Here is an 18,431-nt window from a genome sequence, read left to right as displayed (position 1 = left end):
GCTCAGGCCTATACCCCCAAACCCCTAGCTAACAGCCACCATCAAAAACATAGGCCTCGGGGCGCCTTGGTGGCTCAGTCAGTTAAGCCTCCAACTTCGGCTCAGGTCATGATCATGCAGTTCGTGAGTTCGGGTTCTGTGCTGTCAGCTGAGCCTGGAGCATGCTTCAGATTCTGTCTCCCTCTCTCTCTGCCCCTTCCCCGTTCACACTCTGTCTCTGTCTCCTTCAAAAATGAATAAACATTAACAAAGCAAAACAAAACAAAACACAGGCCTGGACCTAAAGCCAAAAAGATGGCAGACCAGGAAGCTCCAGGCCCTCATTCTCCCACAGAGACATGCCCAAACAACCAAAAACTGGCTAAAATAACCTTACAGAAACTCTGGAAAATGTCAAAAGCCTACAGCAACCAGAAGAACACCCAGCCAAGAAGTCATATTCAAAATAGAAACAAGTCTCTCCTCCATACTGCCACCACACTAATGATTCGATCACATCCCATAGGATTTTGCCACTTCCCTACTTAAATATCTTAGCAGACAGCCTGCAAAATGAAATCCGAAGGTGGCTTCAGCATGCAAGACGCTCCACTATTTAATCTCATCTACTCCATGAATTCATCGACTCCATCAATTCCATTCCTTAGTCATTACTTCTAAGTCCTCATACCCTCTATATGCTTTCAGAACTTGGTTATCTATGTTCTCATAACTTCCGTAGTTTGTACAGACTTGCCTCTCCTTCTCCACCCTGAACCTGGCCAGCTCTGACCCAACAACAATCAAGGTCCAACTCACTCATTACTTTGTATCTGTGGCTTTCTGTGACCACCTTTTTCAAGTTTTAGATACCACTTACCACAATGCACTGTAAGTACATGCTTTCTTGTTCACCTTCCCCACAAAATTATGACCTATACCAAGTACCTAACATACTGCCTAAACCAAAGAAACCACTTAATATTTCTGAATTAAACAGTTCTCTCCTGACCCCAGAAAATCTAGACTTTTGGAACCCTCTCACTGGATACTGTTTGCTTCAGGCTACTTATTTTCTTTCGATGTAAGGAAACTGTTTAAAATGTCTTTTCTGAAAGTTACTTGTACAACTTAAATGTTATCTGTATAACCTCAGAAACTATGGGATAGGGTGGAATCTCCCGGCTTTGAAATTTCACAAGCTGTTTCTGTGACGCAGTTATACCTCCCAATTCCAAGAAAGGGTTATTCAAAGACAGCGTGCGATAAGTATGTTCTATTAACATAATGAACTATTTAACTAAAGTCTGGTAAGCACAACCCTATCGGTACCAGGCAAGTGGTTCCCAAAGATGGACTTCGCCAAGCCCTCAGGACTTCACTAACAACGCAAACACGAGGATCCCACCCCAGAGACCCCAAAGATCTAGGCCGGGGCTTAACGCAGCCATATATTCAACAAGTTCCTCGGCTGACAATGCTAAGTCAGGTTTTGAGAATCACTGATTTCAAAGATACAAAATACAGTGCCAGTGCTAAAAGTGAACTAAGATATATTTTATTTGGAACTATCTTCCTCTGCAAACTTCACGACCCCTACTGTGTCCCAGAATCATGACTGGGGGCTCCAGAGAAAAGAACAGAGCTGTTCAAGTGTGTCCACAGTTCACCGGCTTCCTTGTCCGGCCAGTGTTTAGTCCTGTCCGGCCCACATTGGCGGACACAGGAAGAGGAGTCACAGGTTCAGTCAGGGGTTTCCAGGCCCGGGCCGCCGGAGCGCTCGCGCAGCCTACCTGGTAGATTGCAGAACCCGAGTCCGGCTGGGTACCCAGTGTGGCCACCGAGTCCCCGTGATAAGCGCGCGGCCCGGGGACAAGGGCGCGGGCGCACGGCCGCAGGGCTAACCTCAGGGAAGCCCACATGACAGCCGGCCCGGAGCGAAGAACTAGCGCAACAGAGCGGCCCGCGCAGGTTCAGAGTTGGTTATTTCCCAGCCGGCTTCCCTGACTCGGGGTACAGCTCAGCTCGCGTCCTTACAGCCCAACCCGCCTGAAACACCCCAAAGTCTCAGGCCAGCCACGGCACGTGCGTGGGCTCGCCAGCCGTAAAAGGTCGACGCTGCGCACCACGCCCCCCGAACTCAGCCAATAAGCGACAGAGGCGCAGCACCGCGAGGTCCTGTCCCCTCGCGAGCGCGGGAGTTCCGCGGTCCGGAGGCGGAGCCACCCTCCCCTTGCCGCCCCTCCTGCCTGCGCGCTGTGCTGACTAGGTGAGGTTCAGTATCTTGGGAATCGTCTCTCTTAGTTTTCCTCGTGCTGTTTTCTTCTTCCCCTCTTAATAGAAAGGGGCTTGTGGGGGAGGGGAAGGAAAAAGGAAAAGAAAAAAAAAAGTTAGGGAGAGAGCCAATCCATAAGAGACTCTTAAAAACTGAGAATAAGCACTGGGATGAGCACTAAGTGTTGTATGGAAACCAATTTGACAATAAATTTCATATTTAAAAAAAAAAAAAGAAAGGGGCTGGCACTTGAAAAATCTTACCCCTATAGGAGAGCTGGAAACCGAACAGGCAATTAAGCTGTCCTGAGAAACAAAACTCTTTAAAGGAGATACATATTTATTCATTCATTCAGCAAATATTTCTTCAGTGTCTCCTGTGTCCATTGCTCTTCTGGCGCTGGGTCTTATAATTTCATGAGTCTTCCAGCTTTGTCTTCTCTTTCAGGTGTTTTGTTTTTGTTTTTGGCTATTTGGGGTGGGCTTCTTGAAATTCCGTATTAATTTTAGTATGGGTTTTTCTGTTTCTGAAAAAAAAAAATGTCATTGGGGTTTTGATAGGGATTGCATTGAATCTGTTCACACTGGATAATATTGACATCTTAATGGGGCGCCTGGTTGGCTCAGGTCATGACCTCAAAGTTTGTGAGTTTGAGCCCTGCATCGGGCTCTCTGCTGACAGCTCAGAGCCTGGAGCCTGCTTCAGATTCTGTGTCTCCCTTGCTCTCTGCCCCTCCCCCACACATGCTAGTGCGCGCGCGCTCTCTCTCTCTCAGAAATAAACATTAAAAAAAATTTTTTTTTTCAACGTTTATTTATTTTTTGGGACAGAGAGAGACAGAGCATGAACGGGGGAGGGGCAGAGAGAGAGGGAGACACAGAATCGGAAACAGGCTCCAGGCTCTGAGCTATCAGCCCAGAGCCTGACGCGGGGCTCGAACTCACGGACTGCGAGATCGTGACCTGGCTGAAGTCGGACGCTTAACCGACTGCGCCACCCAGGCGCCCCTAAAAAATTTTTTTTAAATATATTGACAACAGTATTAAGTTTTGCAGTCCATGGACATGGAATGTGTTACCAGGTATTTGTGTCTTTAATTTCTTTCAGCAATGTTTTGTAGTTTTCATTGGGCAAGTTTTACACCTCCTTGGTTAATTCTTATTTTATGCTTTTGGTATTTTATTATTTTTGATATTATTGTAAATGGAAATTGTCTCTGTAATTTCCTTTTCAACTTGTTCATTATTAGTGTATAAAAATCCAATTGGTCTTTGTGTGTTGACTTTGTATCCTGCTACTTTGCTGAATTCGTTTATTCTAACAGGGTTTTTTTGGGCGGGGGTGGATCTTTAGGGATATTCTACCTACTTCTCATCTGCAAAGAGATCATTTTACTTCTTCCTTTCCAATTTGAATGCCTTTTATTTCTCATTTTTGCCTAATTGCTCTGGCTAGGACTTCCAGCATTATATGAATAGCAGTGGCAAAAGTGGACCTTCTTGCCTTGTTCCTGATCTTCAGAGGAATCACTTTCAGTCTTTCATCACTGAGTGTGATGTTTGCTGTGCATTTTTCATATGCAGCCTTTATGATGTTAAGGTAGTTTTCTTGTATCCTTAGTTGATTGTTTTTGTTATGAAAGAGTGTTGAATTTTGTGAAATGTTTTTCTGCATCATTTGAAATGATCATGTGTGTCTTTTTTTCTTCTTTATTTTGTTAATGTGGTATATTTCATTGATCAGTTTTGGTATGTTGAACCATCATCTTTGCATTCCAGGAATAAGCCCCACTTGGTCATGGTGTATAATCCTTTTTATTATGGTGAATTCAGTTTACCAGTATTGTATTGAGGATTTTGCATCAACATACATAAGGGTATTGGTCTGTAAGGTTCTTGTGTCATTGCGTTTGGAATCAGGATAATGGCCTCAGAAAGCATCAGGAAGTGTTCTCATCAATTTTTTGTAGAAGTTTGAGGATGATTGGTATTAGTTCTTCTTTAAATGTTTGGTAGAATTACTGAAGCCACAAAGTCCTTTTTGTCTGGAGTTTGTTTTTGATTACTGATTCAATCTTTTTACTGTATATCTATTCAAATTTTGTCTGGAGTTTGTTTTGTTGTTGTTGTTGTTTGTTTGTTTTAGAGAGAGAGAGACACCACGAGCAGAGGAGAGGGGCAGAAGGAGAGAAAATCTTAAGCAGGCTTCACAATCAGCGCTGATCCCAACACGGGGCTTGATCCAATGACCCTGGGATCATGACCTGAGCTAAAATCAAGAGCCAGACTCTCAACTGACAGAGCCACCCAGGCACTTCTCAAGTTTTCGATTTCCTTGCAATGTAGTCTTGGTAGGTTTTGTTTCTAGGGATTTGTCCCATTTCATCTAGGTTATCCAGTTTGTTGGTGTGGAGTTGTTCATAGTGTTGTTTACTTTTTTACTGTAGGGAATACGATATTTCAGCTTTCATAATGGAAATAAAGATGTTTTTACCTCTTTCTCTCATAAATGATCCCAAAGCAACAAAGGAGCACAAAAAAGAATTCATATCCCACCTTCAGTTAAACTAGGACACATGTGAAGACAGTAAGCAAAAATAGGAATGATAAATTTACCAGAAAAAAGGAAGCTGAAATCTAAGTGCTTGCAGTGGAAGATAAAAACAAGTAACAGTTTGCCTCCCAGAAATCCCTGCAAGGCTCAGAAATTGGTGGTACCAGCAACAGAGAAAGGTGTGGATGGATGTGGGGAGAAGCGGTGGAGACCAAGAAACAGTGGAACTACTTGGAAATCTGTATAAGAAGTAATTAGAACCCTGGGTTTCCATTCCCACTTTGCCCAGGAGAAATTTTCTGGAGAAATTGCCATCTCAGAAATTTCAAATATAGGGACATTAGACAAGAGTGAAGTGCCAGACTGAAATCAAAAAGATTAAAAGTTTGGAGGCCAAATCAAGAAAACCCTGTTCCCCACCTTCTTTTTTCCTCCAAGGTCTCAAATGCTGGCTACCAGCATTTATATACAAGTCCATATAGAAGTTTATATAGAAGTCTAGAGAAACCTTAACACTTAACAGAAAAGATCAACAGTGACATTTGAAGTTCCCCAATGGAAAAACTCCTTAGAAAATAATGCATCTACAGTGTACCTCCAAATTGGCATGTCCTATGTATCTATACCCCATTAAGCTTGTAAAAGCTCCCAATCAACATTTTAGAAACTTTCTCTAACATATACATGGATAGCCAAGGATCAACAGGCATTTGAGGAAAGTTTTCAGCATGAAAAAAAGATACCCACCTCAACCAAGAAGAAACCTCAGAAGAAACCAGTAGTAAAAGGAACAGAATAAACTGCAACATCCTTAGAGAAATGAAAATATATGGCATTCATGAAACAAGAACAGGATTATGAAAAAAATTTTAAAAGCTTCGAAATAAATATATGAAATCAAGAATTTTAATCTGTAGAAGGGAAGGAAACATGGAAATAAAATTTTATTTTAATGTTCATTTTGAGAGACAGAGTGAGCGAACAAGTCAGCATAAACAAGGGAGGGGCAGAGGAAGAGCATCCCAAGCAGGCTCCCAGCTACAGCACAAAGTCTGATGTGAGGCTTGACTTCATGACTGGCTCAATCTCATGACTGTGACATCATGACCTGAGCCAAAATCAAGAGTCAGACGCTTAACTGACTGAGCCAGCCAGGCACCCCTGGAAATAAAATTTTAAGCCTCATTTCCAATTTAAAATTTGGTAGAAATGTAATCAAAGCTAGAGATTACAAGCTTTAGTCACTTAATGAGAAATTATTAAGATGGGAAAATTATAACATGTCATAAGGAAACAAGATACTCTGCTAGATAAATTTATTAGATAAATGAGAGGTTAGCAATTATTTCCTGATTGGCATTTAATTTCAGTTTATTCTTAATGTTATACTTATCTAAAGTTTTAGTGGTTTATACTTGTGTATCTTACTATAATTGAGTTTTTGACTCTGTTTGCTAAGGGCAAATAGCATTGCTATAATATTGAAAGACTTCCTTTAATAGACCCAAGGGTTGCTTTTAAACCTTAAGACTATGGGGGCGCCTGGGTGGTTCAGTCGATTGGGCGTCCGACTTCAGCTCAGGTCATGATCTCACAGTCCATGAGTTCAAGCCCCACGTTAGGCTCTGTGCTGACAGCTCAGAGCCTGGAGCCTGCTTCAGATTCTATGTCTCCCTCTCTCTCTGCCCCTCCCCTGCTCATGCTCTGTCTCTCCCAGTCTCAAAAATAAATAAAAATATTTTTTAAAATTAAAAAAAAAAATAAACCTTAAGACTATGAATGGGTGCTATAGAAAATAACTGTTGTTAAAATCTTTATTATAATACAAAAATCGTGTTTTAATATTTTAGCAATAAACAATTAGAAAATAAACACCATTTATAACACCATTTATAAATGGTTTTAAAAACATTTATAATGTCATCAAAGAGCATCAAGTCTTGGGGCTCCTGGCGGGCTTACTTGGTACGGCATATGACTTTTGATCTTGGGGTTGTGGGTTTGAGCCCCACGATGGGTATAGAGATTACATTAAAAAATCTTTTTAAAAAAAGAACATCAAGTACTTAGAAATGTAACAAATGAGGTGACACTAGTATGGATTTACGCAAGAGAAATAAAAACATGTCTACAAAAAGATTTGCATAAGAATATATAAACAGTCCCCTAGGAAAATGAACAGGAAATTATGGTGTATTCGTATAATGTGGTATACTCATAAAATAGAATAAAACTCAGCAACAAAAGCGAACTGCTAACAGGGATGAATCCCAAAAACATTGAGCGAAAGTAACCAGATAGAAAAAAACAGGCAGTGTGTGATTCCACAAAGTTTAAGTCCAAGCAAAACTAATCTCTAGGTGACAGAGGGGAAAGAGCTTAAGGGAACTTCCTGGCATGATGGAAGTGTTTGTTTTGCAGGGTGGTTACAGAGGTGTATGCATTGTCCTTGCTCAAAGTGTAAACTATGCCTTAAAACTGTTAACTGCAGGGGTGTCTGGGTGACTCAGCCAGTTAAGCATCTGACTCTTGATCTTGGCTCACGTTATGATCTCATGGTTCTTCAGATCAAGACCCACGTCAGCTCTGTGCAGACAGTGCAGAGCTTCCTTGGGATTCTCTCTCCCTCTCTCTCCGCCCCCTCCCATGCGTGTACTCCCTCTCTCTCTCCCTGTCTCCCTCTCTCTCTCTCAAAACAAATAAATACATAAAAATATTTTTAATTAAAAAAATATTAATAGAAACTGCAGATATGAGAACCGTGAAAATGAAAAGGACAAAATTACCAAAACAATAATATAAGAACATTTCCCAGAAGGGTGGTAAATGAAGATTCCATATTAAAAAGATCCATTAAGTTTCCAACAGCACGAATTTAGGGGCGGGAAAGGAAGGCAAGCTTACACCAAAGTTCATTATTATGAACAATACCAGGTCATAAAACTGTAAACAGGCAAGCCACTTTCAAAGGATAGATAGGGAATCAGAATGGAGACTGCAAACTGGAAGACAATGGAGCATGCCTTTAAAATGACATGAAAAGCATTTTCAAATTATTCAGGATTTTTATTCATAGCCTGAGAATAGAATAAAGAAATTTCAGACACGAAATGTCTTAAATAATGTTATCACCCATGTATCCTCTTGCCGTAAACAGTGGAGGATGTACCCACCAAAAAAATCAAGAAAGACAATGGCATGGGCACTACAGAGAATCTAAACCAGGAAAGAAGGGTAGGAAGTTCATAGAGAAATGGCGAAGGGCAGTACCACAATGACAGCTGTACTGCACATAAAGACCTATGAAGCCACTAGACCAGTTACAGTAGGAAGAAAGACGTCCATAAAGTTTTCCAGGAAAAAAAAGCAAACTGTTTATCTGACAGTTTGGCCACGTGGAAAATTATATGGAGAGGCATTTTGAGGCAATTATTAACTCCAAGAAAAACAAAAGGTTGCACCATAAATGTCACCTTAGTACATAATGTGGTACAGCATTGAATAATTACAATCAATACAATAACAATATTGAATATGGATTAAGCCGTAATTGTAACATATTAAGAGGGAAGGCATGGAAGGGAGAGTTTAAGAAAGCTAATATTCTTTTTTTTATTTTTGAGAGAGAGAGAGAGAGCGTGCACACATGCGAGAGAGAAGGGGAGGGGCAGAGAGAGAGGGAGAAAGACATAAAATCCAAAACATGCTCCATGCTGTCAGTGCAAAGCCTTATTGTGGGGCTCAAACCCATGAATCATGAGATCACAACCTGAGATGAAGTCAGGTGCTCAACCAACTGAGCCACCCAGGTCCCAAGAAAGCTAAGTCAATTCACAATGTCTAACATTCATAAATAAGAGATTAACAGAATAACCATATTTAGAAATATGTAATAACAGAATAAATAGCTAGTTTGAAATCTAGCACTACTTTACTTTTTAAGCCATGTATAATAATTTTTTTTAATATGAAATAATGCATATTAAAAGGTTAGTACTGTGCCTAGCATAATAAATGGTAACCTATTGTTTTAAAAAAGTGAGTTTTAAAAAATCCAGGCAGGGGGAAATGAGAGTAAAAAGTAAAAAGTCAGAATTTTAGCCACAAATTTAGCTTTGCATTGATAAAGAAAACAACATAAGGATTCACACAGCCCACATAAAATATCAGACCAGTTGAACAGAAGCCCAATTATTCCTGGCACTGAAGTCAAATGTCTCCTACAGATTCTAAGTAGGATATTGGGTGATAAAACTTTTTAAAACTCTGTAACATCATTATAGTAAAAATAACAATTTCTTTAGGCTTTTGCACTATTTGACATAATATCCCTAACCTCAAGCAGACAAAACAATGTAGGCAGCCCATATACATAGCTCTTTGATGATGTGACGAAATTCAATATAAAAATTCTATCTGGAGAAATGACTAGACTACCCTTTAGGAAAATTTCTATAAATATTTCTCTCAGCCAAATTTTTTGACCAGCTAAGATTTTGCCAATATCCACTTCAGAAGTCCAGGATTATATTATGTTCAGGACTAAAGTTTCCCATTTGTCTTTCTCTACAGAGAAAACAAAATGGGAAGAGAAAAAAGAGTGAAAGAGATTGAGAGTTCTTGTACCTAAAAATTCATTATATAAGCAAAAAAGCAACTCTCCACATGTCCTAAGTGGGAATGAGGGGAAAGGATATTTTTTATTCTTACAAGATCAAAAAAAATATCCTTCACAGCAAGCTTATCAGATAAAAGATTAATTCTTCCAGGTATACCATATTTTTATGGAAGGAAGAAAGCTGTAGGTGAAAAACTGACAAGTTTTGGTTAATTAAACATTAATATCTTTCAGTCATTAAAAAAAAACACAACCGAAATAGTATAAAATAACTTTTATTTACATAATTTATACCTATAGAACATAACTGCTTTCTTTAGAACAAGAAAATGTACAAATGACAGATATTGCTTTTTGTCAAAAACTCCTTCAAGCAAGAGAGTATATACATGGTCACTTCTATTTCAAATAATATGGTCAACAGTGGATATTCATAATTTTATCTGTGCCTCAATCATTTACCAATAGTTAGGCTTTTAAACCATCATGTTGATTGCTTGCTAAGACCTAAGTTTTCAGGAAGAAAACTCAAGAAAACAAAACCATTATTCATACCTCTTTTAAGATTTATACAATTCTTCACAACATCATCTTTACATGAATCAGATTAAATATAGGTGTGACTAATTCTTTCCACCTTGTAAGGTAAAGACACTGATTACGTTTTCTCATTTTCCCAGATTAGTTTTAAGGATACAATAGTAGGACAATTTAGCTGGCTGACTTGATTCTCTAACACAATGAATGCCCAAAGATAAAATTATTTCTTATACAGTAAGAAATTATATCTTCCATAAAACCAATTCATTATAGATGTACAAGACAGATGTTAGCAAAGTTAAAAAATAAATATTACACAAGGGATAAAATAATAGTTTAACTGTGGCAACTTAACACTGAAACTAACACTAACTGAATGAAAGAAACTTTCAAAATATGAGACTTTAAAAAATTTTATAAAAACAGGGCATTAAAATGGCAATGTGATTTAATACCATGATTTTTTTGTGACATCTTAATCACACAAATTAATGCATACCTATTGAGAATTTCCACTCAGATTTATAGATCCTCCTTTATGACAAAAAAGTTAAATTGTAAATTTCACTGTAAAGCAATGAATAAGCTGTTATTGTTGAGCCATATCCGATTTTACTAATGAACTCAAAAATTGGCCACAATTTTTTTCAATATACAGTTATCTAGACATTAAAATATTTTCCCAACTGAAATACTGATCATTTTGTAATGCAATCAATCAACACAGTTTTAACTGTGATGCACAACTCATAACTTCAATGATGAATATTTCATAGATAAGATCAAGATGTCAGCACCTTAAGGTATGAAAATTGCTGTCTAACGTAGGGGTCAAACTAAAAGCCCAATCCAGCCATGTCAATCACTTAAGTGTCCCCTGGCTATTTGCACACTGAAATAGCAGAGTTTAGTAGTTGCCACAGATTCCTTCTGGCCCACAAGTTCAAAAATATTTTCTGGAAAATATTTTTGACTCCTCTGAGGCTTTTCAAATAGAAGATTAAATCTGCTTTTAAGAAGTTTGATTTGAACAACCACCAAAGATTTGCTTGGGTGGATAATGGAATTACATATGTAAATAACAAAATTTCAAAATTAAAAACAACCCTTAAATTAATACTGATGATAATCACTGAACAAAATATTATCTTATTTTCTGCTTTAACATCACAATTATGTTCGATGCTTAAAGGTCTGAGTGTTCCTTAAGCCAAATTTAATGGGGGAAAAAAACTATAAAGAAATCAGTTTTTTAAAAAAGGAATGTGTGTAAGTGTATGTGTGTGTAAAGGGGATTGAGTTTTGTATGTAAATCTCCCTCATAAATTAAGGGTTTTTCCCCCAGTCAAATCCTGAGATTATCCAAGAAATAAGAAAAACCAAAAATTCACAGTACAAATTCAATATACTAAACTATGAGAAAAAATGTATTCAAAACATATACTATCCAAATACTTTAGTGATATAACTTTAAATATCTTTAAAATTAAAGAGGGAAAAGGGACAAACATAAATTTGTCAATGCCTTCTTTACCCATAATCTGAGTGGTGAAAATAATTAAAACTGAATATTCTTTTAAATAAACAATTTAAAAATAAATAAACTTTTTGATGTTTTGTCTTTATAAATAATAAGTTTAAATACTACTTACTTGTTCAATTAGGACTAATGTTACATCAACATCAATTAGAAAAATACATATTTTCCAGTCAAATAGATGAAAATAGAAAAGTTTTTAACATTTACCATACTAAAGTGGAGTTTCACAATATGCTTTCATATACCGAGAGGCAACTGAAAAGGCCTTCAGCAAAACCAACAAAGAACAACAACAACAACAACAACAACAAAAACCTCCCACCCCCAAAAAAAGACCCCAGAAAAAAACCTTTACAAAAGAAGTTCGCTAAGTGTTAAATACAATCCACCTCCGAATACTTGGGCACTGTGATTTATACATAAACATTTATCCAAAACACTCCAGAATGTCCACGTATGTTCAGCACAGGAAGAGTAAAAATGTAAACAAGAGAAGCTTTTTCTGTCTCAGAAGCAGTCTTAATTGCTTTGTATTTCCAAAATGCTGAATCAATCAGAATGAAAGGAACCTCAGCAATGTTTTCCAATGATTATAAAAGCTTCAAATCAAGCTCATTAAATATTTAAAGTCAATCTAAAGAAAAACAGCCAGTGATGCTTTTTTCTAAATACTGCTTAGGTGATATAATTGACTCTGGAAATCCTAGACTTTGGGGAAAAAAAAAAAAAGAAAAAAAAAAGACTTTTATTATGTTTCATCCACTTCAATAAATATATCACTAAAAAAATATTCAGAGACTGTGGTTGGCCCCTCTTCAGGTGCCCGGGTTTGGCCAGTTTTACATTCCTCTTTTGGTAAGGGACGATCATAAGAAACCTAAAAAGATTAAAAAAAATAATAATAAGCATGCAACATAACATTTATATATTGGTAGTGGTAGTCTAAATTGATACTGCTTTTCCCTATCAGTTTAAACTACCACAAAGCAATACAGTGAGAGTTTTAAGTATGTTCATGCTCATTGACCAAATAATTTCATTTCTATGCTGTTATATTAGGGAAACAATACAAAACATAGTAAGAGTTTTATGAATAAGGTAACCTTTCAAGCATTAGTTTTAATAAAACTGGACTCAACATAAAACAGCAGGCATAATTAGATTAATTACAGTATACACAAGGTCCATCATTTTACCCTAATTTCCACAAAAAAATTTTAATATAGAAAAAACTAACATTATCAAATCTGCAATGAAAAGTTTTAATAATCTGCATAAGAAGAGACAGACCCATGGAGCGCCTGGGTGGCTCAGTTGATTAAGCAGCCTGCTTCGGCTCAGGTCATAGTCTCACGGCTTGAGTTTGAGGCCTGCGTTGGGGTCTGTGCTGACAGTTCAGAGCCTGGAACCTGCTTCAGATTCTGTGTCTCCCTCTCTGTCCCTCCCCAACTCGTGCTCTGTCTCTCTCAAAAATAAATAAACATTAAAAAAAATTTTTTTTTTAAATAGAAAAGAATAGACCCACAAAACAGAACAGTATTCAAGGAAACATTACAAATTAAAGCAATCCTATCAAAAATTAGCATACTTAGAAATCTATGACAAATTAAGACATAGGAACAGATATACGTATCAATGAAAAAGACTAGAAATATCCCCAACACATACAGGTGGAAATTTAGTATCTGAGAAAAGTGACATTTCAAAAAAAAAAAAAAAAAAAAAAGGAAAATTGTATTATTTTTTAAATTATGTTGGACAACTGTATAACCATCTCAGGGGAAAAAAAAAAAGTCAAACCTATATCCTCAACAAAATAAATTCTAGAGTAATTAAAAGATGTAAATGCAGGGGCTCCTGGGTGGCTCAGTCAGTTAAGTGTCTGACTTCAAGTCAGATCATGATCCTGAGTTCGAGCCCCTGTGTCAGGGTCTGTGCTGACAGCTCAGAGCCTTGAGCCTACTTTGGATTCTGTGTCTCTCTCTGCCCCTTCCCTGCTTGCACTGTCTCTCTCAAAAATAAACATTGAAAAAAATAATCTACTCTAAAATATCATGGGAAAACACTTTCATAATCCTGGACTAAGGGAGAAGGAGTGTCTTTTTAAATGACCAGAAAGGAAGAAGCCATAAAAGGAAAGAGTGATAAATTCATCTATGTAAAAATAAAAAACACCCGCATGGCAAAAACTACCATACACAAAATCAAAAGATAAAGGACATACAGGTTAAAAAAAAAACAAAAAAACAATAAACAAAACAAAACCATGTACAACCTTTGTCACAAAAGGTTTTCTTTAAGAGCTTCTACAAGTCAGTATGAAAAAGACTAATAAACCAACGTTTTTAAGAAACCAAACATACGAACAGATGGTTCAGAGAAAACAAGTGATTCAAATACATGAAGAGGTGCTCAACCTCACTCATATATACTCATTAAATCTATGAAGAATGTCATAAGTGAAAAAAATTGATTATGTGCTAGCGTGAGGAAAAAGGCCCTCTCATATACTACTGATAAAAATAGAAATGGATATATTCGCTATGGAAGACAATCAAGTAATATCTGTCAAAAGAATGATCATTCCTTTTGATCAGCAATTCTATTTCTAGGAAGGAATTCAACCTATGGATAAAAGTGTAAAATCACTCATTTCTAAGTTAGATATTACCACATTATGTGAACTACCAAATCATTAGGAATAACCTAAATGGTTACCAGTGTGAGACCAATATTGCTCTATGGTACACGCAAACAATGGAGTATGATATAGTCATTAAAAATAATGAGGGCATTCTTGGGCACTTATTCCTGAAAAATGAACTTACATCCACACAAGAACTTGCATATGAATGTTCACAGCAGCTTTATCCATAATAGGCAAAAATTGAAAATAACCCAGATGTCCTTCAACTGGTGAAAGGATAAACATGAGAATTCTATTCAGCATTAAAAAGTAACAAATACATAAAACCATCTGGATGACTCTCTAGGGAACTATGCTGAGTGGGGAAAAAAGCTAATTCCAAAGGTATGATTCCATTTACACAACTGTATACAACATTCCACTTACATAACATTCTTTGAATGACAAATTTAATGGTGTAGAACAGGTTGCCAGAAGTTAAGGAGAGTAGAGGGAGTGCAATGGAAGTGTGTCTATAAACAGCAACACAAAGAATCTCTGCGGTGACAGAACTCTTTTGTAGCTTGACTGTGGCATTGTTGTTATCCTGGTTGTGATATGGTACCATACTTTTGCAAGACGTTAACATTGGGGGAAAATGGATAAAAGGTGTATGGGATCTCTGTATTGTCTTTTAAAACTGCATGTGAGTCTACAATTATCCCAAAATAAAAAGTTTAATTTAAATTAAAAAAAAAAAAAAAAAAGATGGGGTGCCTGGGTGGCTCAGTTGGTTGAGCGTCCAACCCTTGAGTTCAGCCCAGGTCATGATCTCAGTTGGTGGGATGGAGCTCTGCGATGGGCTATGCGCTGATAGTGGAGAGTGCCTGGGATTCTCTTTCTCTCTCCATGTCTCTCTGCCTCTCCCCTACCCACGCTCTCTCTCAAAATAAACATTTTAAAAAAGAGACAGAGACTGAGACAGAGAAGGAGGAAGCTCTTTATATACTGTTTTGCAAAGATCTTTAAGACGGACTGTTATGGTGAAAACAGCAAGGAAGAACAGTATGCTGTTATTTATGAAACAAAAAGAAGAAAAATGTTTATATTTGTGTACACATAAAACATCTCTGGAAAAGTAAACCAATAGCTGATTAACAGCATACACTTATAAAAAGGGGAAACAAGGAAGCTAAAGGACAGATGTCAGAAACTTTGTAAACTTTTTTTGTAGATTATGAATTTGAAAACATGTAGAATATAGTACTTATTCACAAAAAATAATAAAATAGCAATTTGATAATTAGTCTTGCCTCACTCTATACCAAAGTCAATAATCATGAACAGAGTTTGTTTTAAAACTGATTACTGAACATTTTATACCTTGGGGAAAAACTCACACCCCCACTCACACTCTGTATCTCTCAAAAATAAATAAACGTAAAAAAATAAAAATAAAAAAAACTTATGCATATTAAAAAACCTCCAAAATTTTATTTATTTTTTTTATGGTAGAAATTTAAAGTTTTATTGACAATATATTTTACTAAAAATGAAAATTGTATTTTAAAACAGGAAGTAGGGGTGCCTGGTTGACTCACTCGGCCAAGCGTCTGATTCTTGGTTTTGGCTCAGGTCATGATCTCGTGAGTTTGAGCCCCACGTCGGGCTCCACGCCGACAGGGCTGAGCCTTGTGATTCTCTCTCTGCCTCTCTCCCGCGCTCTCTCTCTCAAAAATAAAGTAAAAAAAAAAAACCCATGAAGTAAATGAGAGTAATGATGATACTAATAGGGGATAAACCATATAACCTGGAGGCAGCTTGGTGCTGTTGAAGTAGTTAAAAAGTATTTCATTAAATTCTTAACCTAATTCATGGAAGCCGTGGAACTTGGGCCCTTCTGTCACTTAACCTTCTGGGCCTGTGGGAGTAATACCATCGATATATATCTTACAAGGATGTTTGTGTAAAAAAGAAGGTATTTGACAAGAATCTTGAGTATAGCAAGTGCTCAGGGAGTCATTACGTTTCTACACATTGCTGGGTAACATGGTAGGAACCATGAACGTGGTGTCCAAGTGCCTGGAGTTTAGTAAATGCTGCATCTGATGAAAGTCAGCCTTTCTGTCTGCTCCCAATGTCTTCTCTCTTCATCTGTCACGGCAGTTATTGAATGTGTGAATGTGTGTTTGCTTCCCCAGTATTTGACGTCATGTCCAGACTCTGAAGGCAGTGGCTTCCAGATAATTGGCACAGAAACCAACGAACATTCTTCCCATTAATCTGTCTAATGTTGCCGACCTTGCTGCCTTAGTAGAAAGTTACAGAAATGCAAAATGTGATTCCTCTTTATGTAAAATGTATTTAGAATTCATCATAAAAAACCTCCAAAATTTTTAAAAATAAATGAATTTGAAAAAATTACTTGAGGGGCGCCTGGGTGGCTCAGTCGGTTAAGCTTCCGACTTCGGCTCAGGTCATGATCTCATGGTCCGTGAGTTCGAGCCCCGCGTCGGGCTCTGTGCTGACAGCTCAGAGCCTGGAGCCTGTTTCAGATTCTGTGTCTCCCTCTCTCTAACCCTCCCCCGTTCATGCTCTGTCTTTCTCTGTCTCAAAAATAAATGTTAAAAAAAAAAAAAAATTAAAAAAAAAAATTACTTGAAACAAAGAGCTAAAAGGTACGCGGCTTTGTTACATAAGGATCTGACATAAACTGGTAAGCAAACCACTAAGATCCCAAAAGCTATAAATAAGCAAAAGATAGGAACAAAACAGGAAGAAAAAAAAAAAAGAGCAAGAGAGAGAGAGAAAATGTAGTAAATGTATGGGAAACAACCAAGCCACTAATAACTAAAGAAATGCAAATTAAACAAATGAAATGTCATTTCCACCCTCTACCGTTACATAAATTAAGAAAAAATTTACTTTGAAGAGTAAGATCTAATGCTGGCAAGAATGTAATTTAACTGGCATAGCTACATTGCTGGTAATTATAATAACTGTTCTCCAAAGAAATTTGGCGATAATAAAGACTCAAAATATTAGTCTCAGAAAATAATTCTAGGAAATATAAAACATTTAAAAATTTTTTAAAGATGGTTTTTATAAAAGTACTCCTTTTGAGGCTCATGCTATCCAATAGCTTTCCTGTGTTGAGTTCGGAAGTAACCAACCCCAATATTCTTCCAAAGTTTTTGATACAAGTTCATGTATTTTTCCATCCCAGTAGTTGCCATATGAACAGCTTCAGAATATAGAGAAATGAAACATACAAATTCTAATCTTACCACTTCTTGAATTTAAAAAAATTTTTTTAATGTTTATTTATTTTTGAGAGAAATAGAGTGCAGGAGAGGGACAAAGAAAGAGGGGAACAGAGGATCCAAAGCAGGCTCTGTAGCAGCAAGCCTGAAGGGGGCTCAAACACACGAACGGTGGGATCATGACCTGAGCCAAAGTCAGATGTTCAACTGACTGAGCCACCCAGCCACCCCACCATTGCTTGAATTCTTATGGGTGCCAGGACATTTCCCCAAAAGTAAACAGAATGCAACTACTGCTTTGTTTTGCTTCCACAGGTTAAAAAACTTCTTTGCATTAAAGGAATATCAGTTAAGTGTCCATTTGTGACTAGCTTAATCTGTACTAAAGGAGCTGTAACTTAATTCAACACCTACCTTCTTTCCCTTATAATGGGGTATGACGGGGAGGAGATGGACAAGCGATGCTCTGACATAATTTCTGACATCCAAAAGAAAATAACAATTGCCATGTTCTTCCTAGTTGAGTCTGATATCTAACCCATTCTATACAAATAATAAAATATGACAGTTATCACATACCTGAGCTGGTGAACTGCCAATATTCTCAGATTCGGTATTAACAACAACACTTGGAGATGGAAGCAGATCAGAGGACTCTTGGGTTTTTTTCTGGCTTTCATTGAGTGGATTTGATCTTTTCAAATTCTGTCTTAGTGTAGGTATAAAAGGCTTTAGGCGTTTCTTATTATAAACATGAGTAGGTTCATCAGACTCCAAACTATTCTTTGAACATATTAAAGACAAAAATCCCAGGGGTCTTCTGCCAGGTCTAGAAATGCAAATGTAAGCATATTCAAAGATATCCAGGAAGACACATTCTTAATACCAACTTCTTTCCTTTAATGCTAAAATGGCACATGTGATATACCACCTTAGTGGCATCAGCACATCTACTAAGTGTCATTATTATTCTGATCATTATTTATTCCATCATACCAGTAGCTACCTATGCAGATTTTCTACCTAAAAGTTAGTAT

General features: G+C 37.2%; 2 protein-coding genes across 11 annotated transcripts in view; both read right to left on the bottom strand.

The window, feature by feature from the left end:
• The window catches only part of MCCC2 (methylcrotonyl-CoA carboxylase subunit 2), a 72,023-nt gene extending 69,913 nt beyond the window's left edge, over positions 1–2,110 (bottom strand). Inside the window, exon 1 of one of the 2 annotated variants that reach the window (XM_045446537.1) lies at positions 1,773–2,110. In XM_045446537.1, coding sequence (XP_045302493.1) covers positions 1,773–1,901 — 129 coding nt within the window. In that variant the 5' untranslated portion in view covers positions 1,902–2,110. The remainder of the gene's footprint in view (positions 1–1,772) is intronic. The other variant, XM_045446547.1, reaches the window with a different exon arrangement.
• A 409-nt stretch (positions 2,111–2,519) lies between these two features.
• Positions 2,520–18,431, bottom strand: part of BDP1 (B double prime 1, subunit of RNA polymerase III transcription initiation factor IIIB) — a 100,363-nt gene continuing 84,451 nt past the window's right edge. For 8 of the 9 annotated variants that reach the window (XM_045446442.1, XM_045446431.1, XM_045446487.1 and 5 more), the window contains 2 exons: positions 17,974–18,223; positions 9,685–12,382 (listed from right to left, as the gene is read on the bottom strand). In XM_045446442.1, the coding sequence (XP_045302398.1) occupies positions 12,254–12,382; positions 17,974–18,223 (379 nt within the window). In that variant the 3' untranslated portion in view covers positions 9,685–12,253. Of the gene's footprint in view, positions 2,781–9,684; positions 12,383–17,973; positions 18,224–18,431 lie in introns of those variants that run through there. The other variant, XM_045446505.1, reaches the window with a different exon arrangement.

Source organism: Leopardus geoffroyi, chromosome A1 (genome assembly GCF_018350155.1).
Source record: "Leopardus geoffroyi isolate Oge1 chromosome A1, O.geoffroyi_Oge1_pat1.0, whole genome shotgun sequence".
Lineage (NCBI taxonomy): Eukaryota > Metazoa > Chordata > Mammalia > Carnivora > Felidae > Leopardus > Leopardus geoffroyi.
The sequence above is the reverse complement of the archived record's forward strand: the minus strand, read 5'-3'. Positions and strand labels throughout refer to the sequence as shown.